Source organism: Mustela nigripes, chromosome 13 (assembly GCF_022355385.1).
Source record: "Mustela nigripes isolate SB6536 chromosome 13, MUSNIG.SB6536, whole genome shotgun sequence".
Taxonomy (NCBI): domain Eukaryota; kingdom Metazoa; phylum Chordata; class Mammalia; order Carnivora; family Mustelidae; genus Mustela; species Mustela nigripes.
The window spans coordinates 4825753-4840512 of NC_081569.1; the positions used below are offsets into that span (position 1 = coordinate 4825753).

A 14760-nucleotide genomic window follows, 5' to 3' on the forward strand; every position below is an offset into this window, starting at 1 on the left:
TAATCTTGGGTGATCTCTTTAGAGTGTGCAGGGGAATCTGGGGCTTTTGTCATCTTACTGGATCTGATCGGAGCTGAGAGAACCTGTTCTTTCCTTGCCCTGGGATGAGGGGGTGTATGCCGCCTCTCTTTCCCAGTATTTCTGTATCATTTTCCCCCAGACACACCTGCGACACCCATCTGTTCTCCTTCTCTTGCCTTCCATACTGTAGCTCTGCTCCCTGCTTCTTAGGGGAGGACACTCGGATATGCATTCATGGTTCTGCTCTAGTCCGCCTGGGGCAGAGAGAAGGCACGACTCTGAACAGGCAGAATTCTTAGTAAGCTGTACCTTCCTGTGCCAAACCTCCTGGCTCTGCATGTAGCAGATTCTGCTCAGAGGTATCAGTCTGATGGGTAATTAACTTAAAAGCGAACCCCAAAGAGCCTGGTTCTGTGGAAATACTTCTGTTTTTACATGAGAGGATTTTCAGGCTTCCTCTGTTGGAGCCTGCGCCTCCAGCCCTCTCACTGAGGATCTCTCTGTTCACACCGTCCCAGAGCTGTGGCTCCCTCATCCTCCTGTGTCACCCTAAAACTCGTGCTTGGCATTTCCGGAATTTGTTCGGAATTTGTTTGTGTGATTTTAGGGGGATCATGTGTGGCCATTTTCTGTTTGCAGTAACGGACAGGGACAGGCAGTAGAAGCTCGTGAGCTTCTGCAGCTCTGTGGTGATTTGTTCCCCACCATCATTTTCTTAAAATTGGGACAGTGCCCCCTTGGGATTCGAAGCCCAGCACTTACCATAGTTTGCTTAAATGATCTTTCTTTGCAAACTGCATTTCAAAGGAGTAGATCATTGCTTTCAGTGTCAGTGGCCTGCCTTGGGCCTTCTCTGTCATCAGTGTGTTTTATAAATGGCAGGAATTGGGGACGGCTTGGCTTTGCTGAGTGAAACATTGTGTCTCCCTCCACAGTAATGTGGGGGGGAGGTGAGGCCTTCTCTGAGCTTTGGCGACTTCGGCTGGTGGGCCTCCTGCGAGTGGTGAAAAGTTCCACTTGGCCTCGGAGCCCAGACCCTGCTTCATCTGGCACCATCGTTTTGGTTCCTGCCCCACCCCCACCCCGTTGTCTCACTGGCAGATCATATTTACACCAGACAGTCAGAGTGGGGTTTTGATCTGCCATTTACCCCGAAGGCTAGTAGCTCGAGCCCGAGAAGCAGTTAATTTTGTTGGCTCTGCCAGGATCGTCTCAAATGTGATGCTGTCAGCCTGGCCATGTGAAAACCTGAGGTTCCTCACCTCCTGTGGAGAAGACTCCCATCTTCATCTACCGAATTGGAAACATGAGCGAACAGACGACCCTGTTGGAGACAGTTGAAACCTCTGTAACCCCAGTATGACCCCTGAAAGCTACGTCAGTGTCAAAGGTTTCCATCTCTGACTCTTGGGCTGAGACTAGGCAGCGGCAGGGTATGGACCGTGTTGCCCGTGCCCCCAGAGCATGGAGTCCCGGGGCTGCTCCCGAAGCCACTTGCCCAAATCAGAGAGTGGTAGCCAGATTCGTGGACACTGGAAGGCTATTTCTGGCAGTCCAGTTCTACTTAAAATGCCTTTCAGAGGGCGTGTGGGTGGCTCAGTGGGTTAAGCCTCTGCCTTCAGCTCAGGTCATGATCTCAGGGTCCTGGGATCGAGCCCTGCAACAGGTTGTCTGCTCAGCGGGGAGCCTGCTTCCCTCTCTCTCTCTTTGCCTGCCTCTGCCTACTTGTGATCTCAAAATCTTTAAAAAAAAAAAAAAAAAAAAGCCTTTCAGAGCAAATGATTTCCAGTAAGCTCTGAAAAAAAAAAAAATTGGGGGTGCTTTGGTCAGTTAAGCATTGACTCTTGATTTTGCCTCAGGTCATGATTTCAGGGTGGTGAGATCGAGCCCCATGTCAGGCTCTGTGCTAGGTGAGGAGCCTGCTTTAGATTCTCTCTCTCCTTCTCCCCTTCACCCCCACCCCTGCCAGCTCATGTGGTCTCTCTCTTGGAAAAAGAAAAAAAGCCCAAGACATATTTAGAAAGGGAAGTAAGCCAACACTGCTATTTCATTTGTGTCCCCAGTATTCAACTCAGACCACACTATGGACCTGTGAGGCCTTTGTTGGCCATACCAAGGAAACTAATCACCATTTATTATGTTTCTGTGTGAAAATGTGTTTTTAAGTTTCCCAAAACTGATTTAACATTCAAGTTTTAGAATCTAAAGGGGTGGGGTATGTTAGATTACCTGTAATGGCTCCTGGCTTTACCAGTGATAAAGTCTGATGCTCTTAAAAACTGTCGTCATAAAGAATGTCAGTGTTGTTGCCCAAGGAGGCTTTTTAAAAAGTACCACATGTTCATATTCATAGGGTGGCCCCTGTCACACTAATGAAGTCCCTGGGCCCCTTGCCAGTTGGTCCTTTTGCCACTTCTAGCTCCTCTTGACCTCCCAAACCATTCACCTTCATCTTCCCGCACACGTCAGCTGCATCTGAGGCGTGTCTCTTGTACTCTTCTACCAGGTTGTTGATGCCCAGCCTCTTTCATTTGACTATTTGGTGTGTCTGATGTGTTTGAAACTCCTTCTTCATGTGATCGAGTCCCCAAAACCCCATTGATGTCTTGTACTCTAATTCCTTACCTCTGATGTTGTTTTGCTTTCTCGTGGTGCGTAGGAAACCCAGGATGAGTCAGCTGTGTTGTGGTTGGATGAAATTCAAGGTGGGATCTGGCAGTCCAACAAAGACACCCAGGAAGCACAGAGGTGTACGTATCCCTGGTTTATTTCTGTTCCCATGGCGAGTGGGGTGACGCCGTGCTCCTGTTTCAGCGTTCAGCTTGGCAGAGAGATGGGGTGTGGGCAGGGGCAGTTTGCCAGGAGGCGGACAGTGGGTGAAGTAGTGTGTGACTTTAGACACTTCCTAAACTGTTCTGGTGACGATTCTTTTCCGGGATAGTTGCCCTAGGAATCTATGCCATTAATGAGGCAGTGGACAGTGGTGATGTTGGCAAGACACTGAGTGCCCTTCGTTCCCCTGATGTCGGCTTGTATGGAGTCATCCCCGAATGTGGTGAGACTTACCAAAGTGACCTTGCTGAGGCCAAGAAGAAGAAACTGGCAGCAGGTGAGTTTTGGGGACATAAATATATGCCCTGAAAGGAAAAGCTTGACTCTAGGGGCATGGGGGGTAGAGGCAGCTGTAGGGAAATATACTTTAGTATAGAGGCACAGTATTTAGGCTTATTTTAGAGCTCCTAAAGAGATAATATCCCTATTTTAAAAATACATGTATATATATTCCCACCTCCCCACCCCCTTTGAGAGCAGCTATGTTAAAAAGGTCAATTTTCTGAAAAAGCAAGAAGGATCCAAGTATTTGACAATTTATCTTTAATAGGGCAACATTTCTTTTTCTTTTTTTTTTTTTTAATATTTTATTTATTTATCAGAGAGTGAGAGGGGGAGAGAGCGAGCACAGGCAGACAGAATGGCAGGCAGAAGCAGAGGGAGAAGCAGGCTCCTTGCTGAGCAAGGAGTCTGATGTGGGACTCGATCCCAGGACGCTGGGATCATGACCCGAGCTGAAGGCAGCTGCTTAACCAACTGAGCCACCCAGGCGTCCCTAATAGGGCAACATTTCATAGGGCAATCAGAGTTCTGATCACCTAAGTCTACAAAGAGTTAAAAGTCGTTTATCTGCAGAAAGAGGGGAATAAAGATAAGATTTTTCATCCTGTTGCATGGCCTTCTTGTTTATTAACTGGAGAGGCCGAATGGTTGCAGATCTTTTTATTGGAATGGTTTTCTGACATGGAAGGTCTTAGATGCTGATTTGGAAGAAACAAAGTTAGTCAAGGTCAGATCCACAATTGGACTTCATATTCTCTTTTTATAACATAAAAATGACTGAGCTAAATGAGACACCACAAAACTGTGATTTAGAGGGACTTAGGATGCCCCTTACTCTTATGGATGCGAGGTACAGGGTTTGGAATGGTTCTGTTTGGACTGTTACCCGGGCTAGAATAATCCTGCAGTGTTGGATGCATGAGTGTGGGATGTGGCTCCGGGTCTCTTTATCCACCCTTTATTTTCTGTCAGGAGATAATAACAGCAAGTGGGTGAAGCACTGGGTGAAAGGTGGATACTACTACTACCACAACCTGGAGACCCAGGAAGGGGGATGGGAGGAGCCCCCAGACTTCGTGCAGAATTCAATGCAGCTTTCTCGGGAGGAGATCCAGGTAGGTCCCATTTCCTCACAAAGAGAAAAAGCTGAGAGAACGTGTTCTAGAGCCAATACTAGTGAGGAGGACAGGGCCTGTGCTTAGAAGCCCTGGACTAAAATTAAGGCTATATAATGAACTGTGTGAGCTCGTTTTTTCCTAGTGGTTGAGGAGATGACTAAGTACGTAAATTAGTAAGGCATCTGAGCTATAGAATGAAGTTTGGTAAATTATGTGCTCACTAAAGTAAAGTTGGATGATCAGGAAAAAAGAAAAATGAAAAGTTGCTTGAACTGCTTGTTAAATGCAGTGACTATTAATCTCTGATTTACCTTTCCAGTCTTTTCTGACTATCCCACAAACTCCAGGCTATGCTGTTTTTTTATTTATTTATTTATTTTTAAGATTTTATTTATTTATTTGAGAGACAGAGATCACAAGTAGGCAGACAAAGAGGAGGAAAGAGGCTCCCTGCTCAGTAGAGAGCCCGATGTGGGGCTCGATCCCAGGACTCTGGGGTCATGACCTGAGCCGAAGGCAGAGCCTTTAACCCACTGAGCCACCCAGGTGCCCCCAGACTGTGCTGTTTTAAAATGTAATCTGCACTTTCAGATAAGCTCAGTGTTTTTATAGCTGCTTTTTAAAAAAATTTAAAAAAAAATTTTTTTAATAAACGTATAATGTCTTTTTATCCCCAGGGGTACAGGTCTGTGAATCGCCAGGTTTACACATTTCGTAGCACTCATCATAGCACATACCTTCCCCAATGTCCATATCCCCACCACCCTCTCCTGTCCCTCCTCCCCCCAGCAACCCTCAGTCTGTTTTTTGAGATTGAGTCTTTTATGGTTTGTCTCCCTCCCAATCCCATCTTCTTTCATTTTTTCTTTTCCAACCCCCCACCGCCCCCACATTGCATCTCCACGTCCTCATATCAGGGAGATCATATGATAGTTGTCTTTCTCTGATTGGCTTATTTTGCTAAGCGTAGTACCCTTTAGTTCCATGCATGTTGTCACAAATGGCAAGATTTTCATTTCTTTTGATGGCTGCATAGTATTCCATTGTGTATATATACCACATCTTCTTTATCCATTCATCTGTTGATGGACATCTAGGTTCTTTCCATAGTTTGGCTATTGTGGACATTGCTGTATAGCCGCTTTTAAAGTGCTTTTCCCCCATCCTCTGTGTGTTTTCTTATGCTGGTCATTCTTACTGGTTGCTCATGGATTCAGTGGTTACTCCCACCTCCATGAGTGTAGCAGGCTCTCGTCTAAGCAGTAGGGCTGCAGTCGTGGACAACACTAATCCCCACTGTCATGAGGTGTCCCTTCCCTGCCATGTATATCTGTCAAACTTCTACCTATCTCAAGTTTCACCTCCTCAATGATTTTTTTTTTTAAGTTTATTAAATAATCTCTATACCCCATGTGGGGTTCGAACTCATGATCCCGAGATCAGGAGGTGCACACTCTTCCCACTGAGCCAGTCAGGCTTCCCTCCTCGATGAATCTTTTAAAAATTCCCTTCCTTTCCCCCTCCAACTTCATTTGAAGCCTCCCGCCCAAGAACTTAATAGTAATTCAGAATTGAACCAACTTGGATTTGAATTTTAGTCATGTCTGTACTTGTCTCATGCCCACTTCTGGTTTTTAAAGTGAGCCTCTGGGCGCCTGGGTGGCTCAGTGGGTTAAGCCGCTGCCTTTGGCTCAGGTCATGATCTCAGGGTCCTGGGATCGAGTCCCGCATCGGGCTCTCTGCTCAGCAGGGAGCCTGCTTCCTCCTCTCTCTCTCTCTGCCTACCTCTCTGCCTACTCATGATCTGTCTGTCAAATAAATAAATAAAATCTTTAAAAAAAATAAAAATAAAAATAAAAAATAAAGTGAGCCTCTAAGTTTGCAGGGTTTGTGTCCTTGATGGGCTGTTGTGCACTTTTAACATTACTTGGTCCTGGGTTCATGTGCATTAAACCAGAGTTGTCTTATAACATTAAAAGAGAGGAAAAGGTATGGAGGGGAGATGTTCAGGGAGCTCCCCTAGGTCATAGTTAGAAATGTTAATTTTATTTTAGTTCATTTTTTTAAGTAATCTCTATGCATACCGTGGGGGGGCTCAAATTTATGACCTTGAGATATTGTCAGGTGCCCTGCGGACTGAGATTCCTAGAAGGAGAGGACAGTACAGGCCATCTGCTTCTGTTGGGCAGCACTTCCCAAATCCTGGGAAGAAAAACTGCGGTGCCCACATGTGCAGAAAGTGAGATAGTCCCCTTATTCAGAACACCTAGCAGAGGGATGCGTTTCTGCTTCGGGCTTGAAGTTCTCTTCTCACCTTCTTGGTCAGTGTTGCACCTTCTTTGCTGATGATTTCACCATGAGGAAATTTAAGGAAAGCGCTCAAACTCTGTGATGGGATGTAAAGATGTGTCAGTCTCTGGGTTCCTGTTCTTCCCAGAGTGATGGTGAAGATAGCACGGGACTGAGGTCCTGCAGTAAGAGGCAGACAAAAACAGATGCTCGAAAATAGTGATGTAGAGGGAATGTAGAGGAAGCAATTAATTTTGTTCTGGAGAAAGATGGCACAGATCATATTTTAGCAGGCGTGGAGAAGGGGAAGGGACTTTGTGGGGAAAGAGACTGGGGGAGCATGGGCCATTTATGGGGAGACGAGCAGTCCTGGGCCTGTTTACTGGCATGTGAGGAAAGGCCTTGGTGAGTTTCCAGGGCCTGACATACCCCAGTAAGGAACCAGGCCACCTCTTCTAACAGTGATTTTTAACTTTGAGTCGCACACCCCTTCAATTATCTCATTAACTTCCACAGAGATGCTCCTACTTAATGTTTTGCATATAGACCTAATAGAATTTTAAACAGGGGAGGGATGTTCCTTCACTTTGGTGCAGGCACTAACCTCCTTAAAAAAAATAGTGGCCCTCAAATTGAATTCTCCCACTTTCCACTTCTGCCCTTTGAGTCAGTTTGGATCTTCATGGAATCCTTAGTCATTTTCTTCTCCAAACCTTATCGTTCATATTGTCTCTGATTTTATTCTCCCAGTTCTTCAACCACCTTGTGCTCCTTGTCTTCTCATAGTTCCAGTTATTCTCATAGGGAACCTGGATCTGTGCTTTTCTGAATTGTCTGTGGGTATGAGATGAGGCCTAAGAATCTGCATTTCTGACCGGCTCCCCCTTCCCGACGCTGATGCCGTTCTCCCCCTTCCCGACTCTGATGCCGTTGGCCCCAGGGTATATTTCTGATAGTAGCCTACATATGTAGGCATGCTGCCATCATTGTAGGAAAAAAAAGGACAAATATTTTTAAAATCCTGTGGAATTTTCCTCATGTGGCCTTGCCTACAGATTTGTCATGTGTTTCTTCATGCTGAATGCCTTGAAAGTTAGTCTGGCCCCTCACTAATTCATCCCCCATTACCATTCACTTCTTAGCTCACAGCAGTGTGGTTTCCCGTCCTGCTTTTACTTTGGTAGAACTCTTGCTTTAGAACTTACGGATAGCCTTTTAACTGCCTGGTTCACTTAGGAGATCTCCTATTTGACCTCTCACTGTGTTTTCTTCCTTAAACTTGTGGCTCTTTTGGCCTCTTTAGTGCACTTCTCTTCTGGTTTTCCCACTTTCCAGGGCTCCTTCTTAATCCGCCTTCTCTCCCCCCACTGAATCACGACAGGATGCCCCCGGCCTCCTTCCCTTCTCCTTGATCATCTCTGGGGCCTCATTCAGGTCCGTGGCTCTAGCTCTCTCTTTGGAGCTTATGAACCCCCAAATCTTGTACCTCTGGACTTCAGTTCTCCTAACTGCCAGGTCTGCCTTTCCATTTGCAGTCTAGACGTCCAGCAGGCATCTCAAACACAGTCTCAGAAAAACAGGCCCCAATAGTATATAAAGGTGTATTTTTTTCTCCCATTAAGTAATTCTGGAGTCTGGCAGTCCAGCGAAGGTGTCGTGGCTCCATAGCCGTCTGTTCCCAGGATCCATCTGTCTGTCTGCTCTGCCATTCTTAGCACGTGTTTCTACTCTCAAGGTCACCTTGTCATTCAGAATGACCTCTTGGAGTATCAGCCATCCAGTTACCAGTTCAGGCAGGAAATTGGAGGAAGGGAAGGAGAGCAGAGAAGGCAGGATGTCCCCTATCTGTCTCTCTTTGGGAGCCTTCCCTGAGGTCTCCCCAGACAACTGCGTACACTGCATGGGCTGCTTCCACCCCCAGCTCATGGAGTCTTTTACTTGCACATGTTGGTGGCCAGAAAACGATACCAGGACTCTGATACCAAGGAAAAGGGGAACATGGATATGAGGGGGGTAACCAGATGTTCCTACTGTCCTCGCGGCTGCCGCCCCTGCTCAGCTCTGGGTCACCCCTCACTTGGATTACAGTAACAGCGTTCTGATTCACCACTGCCGGCTGCTCTGATAACAGTGCTGCTTCTCTAAAAATCAGTCTCCTGGCTCCGTTCCTCTCTTGGAAGGCGTGCTGGTTCTCCGGTGCCTGTGGTCCCAATCCACACACTCCGGGCTACTTTGAAGGCCATTTGCAGTCCTGCCATTTCCCTGTGGTGTCCTTCCTCGACTGTGGCATTCTAGGGGCTCCTGGGTTATACCTGCCATCCCGTTCTCTTGTCAGCAAGCATGCTTCTGGCAGGCAGGGTTGGGTTGGTGAGTGTGTAAAAGTCACATGTGTGTTTGTAACTTTTTTTTTTTTGGATGTGAGAACAACTTGGCCCTGGGAAATAGCCCTGAAGTCTTCATTCCCACTGCTTCATTAGAGACGTGGGACAGACTTGGGCGTGAGGGTTGGTGTGTGTGCAGGGGAGGAGAGTGGTTAAAGTGTCTGTGCCCCCCGTGTGTGTCCTCTAACGTGACCGGCTGTTTCTCCAGAGCTCCATCTCGGGGGTGACGGCTGCGTACAACCGAGAACAACTCTGGCTAGCCAACGAAGGCTTGATCACCAGGCTGCAGGCTCGCTGCCGTGGATACTTGGTTCGAAAAGAGTTCCGATCCAGGATGAACTTCCTGAAGAAACAAATCCCGGCCATCACCTGCATTCAGGTATCTCAGAGCCCATTCTGCAGACCGCGTGGGGGCAGGGGGCTTCAGGAGCAGGGGTAAGAAGCACTAGCTCTTACGATCCAGTGGGAGTGGTTTTTGCCCTCTGACTTCTTCTTGGTCTCTCCCTTTTTTGATAAGTACTTCCTCTTTGTTATTGTTGTGATCAGAATGATTGGCATGGGCTGGAGGGTTTTCAGGGTGAGTAGTCTGGCCCAGACAGGGTTCTTCCTAGGTACCTCGTTGTCTTCCAACACTGCTCCTTTGTGTCAGATCTGAATCTGGTCTGACAGCAGTGACAGGGTAGTGTGGTGTCACTGGAAGAATTCCAAGTTAGCAATCAGGTCCCCACCCCTGCCAGATGGGGGTGAGCCCCTCTCAGTTTGCTTCCTCGTTTGCAAGTGGGGATACTAATACTTACCTTCCTCACCTGATTTGTTGTAAGGAGCCAATAAGAGAACCTGTGTGGGTGGCCTTGAAAGGCCTGAAGTCCTGTGCTAACATAGGGGAAGGGGGAGGTAACCCTGTGCTCCCCTGATGGAGGGACAGCCCACGCCCTCATTCCCCTGTCACTGGGTATGGTTCTTTGGAAAGCTTCATTGTGAATTGTATTTGGGTAATTGACAAAGATGATACTTTTTTTTAACTCCCTCTGATCCTTGGACAATAATATGTCTGCTCATATTTGATGGTTTCAGTCACAGTGGAGAGGATACAAGCAGAAGAAGGCATATCAAGATCGCTTAGCTTACCTGCGTGCCCACAAAGATGAAGTTGTAAAGGTACGGTAGTCCAGCAGCATTTCTCAGCGCGGGACGTGAATGTGCTCTGTGTTGAGAAGGGGGACTGTTCTAATATCCAGGATCCCTTCTCCACAGATTCAGTCCCTGGCAAGGATGCACCAGGCTAGAAAGCGCTATAGAGATCGCCTGCAGTATTTCCGAGACCATGTAAGTACCCTTGAGGATAAGGACCAGTAGAATTAGTTTTGCTCTATTTTTGGTGAGCAGATGAACAAAGGAATTTCTTCTTTGTTCCTTAGATAAATGACATTATCAAAATCCAGGCCTTTATTCGGGCAAACAAAGCTCGTGATGACTACAAGACTCTCAGTGAGTAACTGTGCTCGACAGACAAGAGTTGAGGCAGTGGTTGAGAGCTACCAGGTTCTGGGTATTCTCCACGGATCTCTTTTCGGGTTCTGAAGGCAAGGCTTGGGAGCTGGGGTGCTGCTTTGTGATGTAAGTCGCTTTGCTAACCCATGGCTAGATGTCTTGGTGCTTGCCGTCTTAACCTTTGTTATAATAACATAGCGATGGCATGACCAAGAAGGCTACACTTGCCAGTTGCCTTTGCATGTCTCAAAAATAAACAAGTATCTTATGTGTGTGTCGAGTTATTTTTTCAAGACAAAGCTGACGTTTCCCTAAGACTTAGAACTTCTTCTGGTAATTGCATTATGTGTCTGACACACGCTTTCTTTCTGTCAGTCAATGCTGAGGATCCTCCGATGATCGTGGTCCGAAAATTTGTCCACCTTCTTGACCAAAGTGACCAAGATTTTCAGGAGGAACTTGATCTGATGAAGATGCGGGAGGAGGTCATTACCCTCATTCGTTCTAACCAACAGCTGGAGAATGATCTCAATCTCATGGATATCAAAATTGGACTGCTCGTGAAAAATAAAATCACACTGCAGGTATGATCTGGCACCTGCAAAGGCCTTGGGGCCCTTTGTCCTGCTTTTGGTTCCCTCTGTCTTACCTGTTCTGACTTGCAGGTAGGGTGGAGGCTGGCTTTCTTCTCAGCTAATGCCTTCTTTAAAAATTATGTAAAAAACAAAATAATTCAGTAGCAAAATTTTAAATAGAGGAAAAGATACAAAAATCATCCCAGAATTCCACCCTCCCCCCCCGCCGCGGTCATTTTGTATCTTCCATTTTCGCTTACTGTTAGAGGATAAGATGCTTCACATGTGATCACTAGTTCTAAATACTGTTTTTAATGGCAGCACCTACCTGACATTTCATTGTTTTCAAGTTTTTATTACAAATAACATTGTAGTTAATGTCTTGTGGTATTTAAGACTTTGTTTTTAATATAGATTCCCAGAAGTTGGTTTTCTGAGTCTATGGACATTTTTGTGGTGCAGGTTCTTTTTTTTTAAAGATGATATTTATTCAGTTGAGAGAGAGACAGAGACAGAAGGCACAAGCAGGGGGAGAGACAGAGGGAGAAGCAGGCTGCCGACTGAGCTGGGGGCCTGATGCGGAACTCGATCCCAGGACTTTGGGATCGTGACCTGAGCCAAAGGCAAATGCTTAACCATCTGAGCCACCCAGGAGCCCCTGCTGCAAGTTCTTAAGAGGGAGCTGGAAGTAGGAGATTTGATGGGTGTGCTGAAAATAGGCTACAGTGTAGAAATTCTAAAATAGTTAATGGGATCTACAATTTTTTTTGGTGTTCCAAGGCCTTTCCCGCAGTGCCCAGTTTCATCTTTCAAAGCTTTTTGATTTATGTGTATGTTTTCATTTCCAGGATGTGGTTTCCCACAGTAAAAAACTCACCAAGAAGAATAAGGAGCAGTTGTCTGATATGATGATGCTAAATAAGCAGAAGGGAGGGCTCAAGGCTTTGAGCAAGGAGAAGAGAGAGAAGCTGGAGGCCTACCAACACCTCTTTTATTTATTGCAGGTGAGTGGTTCCTGGAGCTGCTCTTATAAGGCTTAACCTGCTTCTTTTCCCACAAGAAGACCTTAGCTAACATGCATCTCTGTGAGAGCATTTCTGGCTTCCACTGAGGGGTGCAAAGGAATGTCTACTTTTCTTGATTACTTCCACACATCCTAAGGCTTCAAGTTCAACAGAGTGTGAATATCCATGCCAGCCCTTATATTACCTAAAAATTATGTATCCCTTGGTTTTATTTCAGACGAACCCAACCTATTTGGCAAAGCTGATTTTTCAGATGCCCCAGAACAAATCCACCAAATTCATGGACTCTGTAATCTTCACCCTGTACAACTACGCGTCCAACCAGCGAGAGGAGTACCTGCTCCTACGGCTCTTCAAGACGGCGCTCCAGGAGGAGATCAAGTACGAGCAGATGGCTGCCGGGCCGGGACCCCGTCACACTCACTCACAGTTTGAGATTCAGGCCTGCCCGTCCTCTGCTTGATCTCAGTTAACACTATGATCTAGGTGAAACACTGACTCGAGAGAAGCTTCCAGTTTTTAAATCACAAGTACAAAGTGTTGCTGCTTCAAGGAAGTGGTAGAGTAAGAGATTCACTGAAGTGATTTTAGGAAGATTCTATATTAAGATAACGATTTTTTTAAAAAGCAGATCCGAACATGAAAATGCCACATTTTAAAATTTTTTTTTAATTTTATTTATTTATTTGACACAGAGAGAGATTACAAGTAGGCAGAGAGAGAGGGAGAAGCAGGCTCCGCTGAGCAGAGAGCCCAATACGGGGCCCAATCCCAGGACCCTGGGATCATGACCTGAGCCGAAGGCAGAGGCTTTAACCCACTGAGCCACCCAAGCACCCGAAGATGCCACATTTTTATCTTAGTAAAGGTCCTATTCATGTTCCCGTGATTGAGTTTGCAAACAGCAGGAGAGTCCTGGGTTCAGGTCAGTGTCAGGCAGTGTTTCTAGACAAAGAGCACATACCTCCTTCCTTCCAGTGGTTTCTCTTTCCAGGGGATGGGGCCTTCTTTGAGTAAATGTTCTGTCTGTACGTTGACAGACTCCATGATTAGTTTAATTTGAATTTGTGTCTGATGTTTTGTAGGTCAAAAGTAGATCAGATTCAAGAGATCGTGACAGGAAATCCTACAGTCATTAAGATGGTTGTGAGTTTTAACCGAGGCGCCCGGGGCCAGAATGCCCTGAGACAAATCCTGGCCCCCGTCGTGAAGGAGATTATGGATGACAAGTCTCTCAACATCAAAACTGACCCTGTGGATATATACAAGTCTTGGGTTAATCAGATGGAGTCTCAGACGGGAGAGGCAAGGTAAGGCAACTGCAACACCTTTTTGGTATTTTTGTTATTTTCTTTTTTAAGCATTTAACCTTTGATTTATAAAGTAATACTTGTTCAGATAGTTTTTCCTTAGAAGCCTCCTCTTTACATTGTTGACCTGGTGATTTATCCCTGCACAATTTATTTATTATCCACAAATATTTATTGAGTGCTTGCCGCGTGCCAGGCTCTGTGTAGGGCATACGTACAGTACAAATGGAACAGACAAGCTCTCTGCCCTCTGTTCATGGTTTCTTGCATGGGAGAGACAGGCACCTGAACATGAAATGACGGATTGAGAGTTTTATGAAGTCTTGCCTCGGGAACTATAATGGGGAGTACAGGACGGAAGTAACTTAGGTCTAGTGGTTAGGGAAGGCGTCTCTGAGAAGGTGGAATTTCACATAACTGTGGCCTGAAGGTTAATAAGATGGGGCCGGTCTTGCTGAGAGCGAGGTGTAGGCGCTTCATGTCTGAGCGCTCTGAGGTAGAACGTGCTTGGGGGTCCCGGACCTGAAGGACACTGGCATCTTTGGAGATGCAGTTGGACGGGAAGACTTAGGTGCGTGAAATCAGCGTGTTTTGTTAAAGGGGAGGAGATGGTGTGGGGCGGCCCTGGAACCCTAGGGGCAGGATGGACTAACATAACTCAGGATTTCTGGGCCAGGGCAGCCGTTTAACCACCAGCATGAACACATCTAGAGAAAGGTGTGTCAGTAGAGTGTGCGATGCTGAGAAATTACAGTTCCTAGAGCCAGCATGTGTCTGGTTTTCTCCAGCTTGAGTGGGAGCAGAGAGGCTGAGCAGCTTGGTTCAGGTGCTTTTGGTTTTTCCTGGCAGTCGTGGAGCAGGTCGAGATCAAGGTTGTGTGTGAAGTTCCCTGGAGCTGAGCAGGGTTGGCTCTTCGTATTGTCACTACTTAGAGCGTCCTCTGTGGGCCAGTAGCTGAAAATCCTGGGCACCTCAGCACACGTGGAGTTCAGCTGGTGTTTCTCATAACCACGATTTCTCAGGGAAGGAAGCAGGGCGCTGACTCCATCCTGGCTTGGGCTCCTTCCCGTCCCAGATGGAGTCGTGGACTGGCACAAGCTCCCGCTCTGAGCTCTGCTGCCCAGTGTCATGCTGTCCAGGTGCCTGGCCCCCAGGCAAAGGGGAAGGCACACTCTGGATTGAGGACTGACACTCTGCTGACTCTGAGAAAGGCCTTATCCCCTCTGGATCACTGAGCACCTGATCTGTTCTCAGTAACCTGTGTCTGTCACCAGGAGGCGGGTCATTGCTGGGTGTGGTGGAAAGTGCATTTGTGTTTTGCCCTGAAACCTGAGGCTCAGATCTGGGACTGTGGTTGACAAATGCCGTGCCAGACTGAGAAGTTTTGCCTGCAACCCAGGGTGTCCCTGCCCGACAGGACACTGGCTCAAGGGTGC

The 14760-nt window shown here is 46.7% G+C and overlaps 1 protein-coding gene across 1 annotated transcript in view; it reads left to right on the plus strand.

Annotated features, from left to right (window-relative positions):
• IQGAP1 (IQ motif containing GTPase activating protein 1) overlaps positions 1 to 14760 on the plus strand; it is a 101206-nt gene that overhangs the window by 65418 nt on the left and 21028 nt on the right. The window contains exons 16-26 of the mRNA XM_059371530.1: positions 2681 to 2771; positions 2963 to 3130; positions 4108 to 4250; positions 9132 to 9302; positions 9998 to 10081; positions 10178 to 10249; positions 10342 to 10411; positions 10790 to 10998; positions 11838 to 11993; positions 12232 to 12395; positions 13100 to 13324. Coding sequence (XP_059227513.1) covers positions 2681 to 2771; positions 2963 to 3130; positions 4108 to 4250; positions 9132 to 9302; positions 9998 to 10081; positions 10178 to 10249; positions 10342 to 10411; positions 10790 to 10998; positions 11838 to 11993; positions 12232 to 12395; positions 13100 to 13324 — 1553 coding nt within the window. The remainder of the gene's footprint in view (positions 1 to 2680; positions 2772 to 2962; positions 3131 to 4107; positions 4251 to 9131; positions 9303 to 9997; positions 10082 to 10177; positions 10250 to 10341; positions 10412 to 10789; positions 10999 to 11837; positions 11994 to 12231; positions 12396 to 13099; positions 13325 to 14760) is intronic.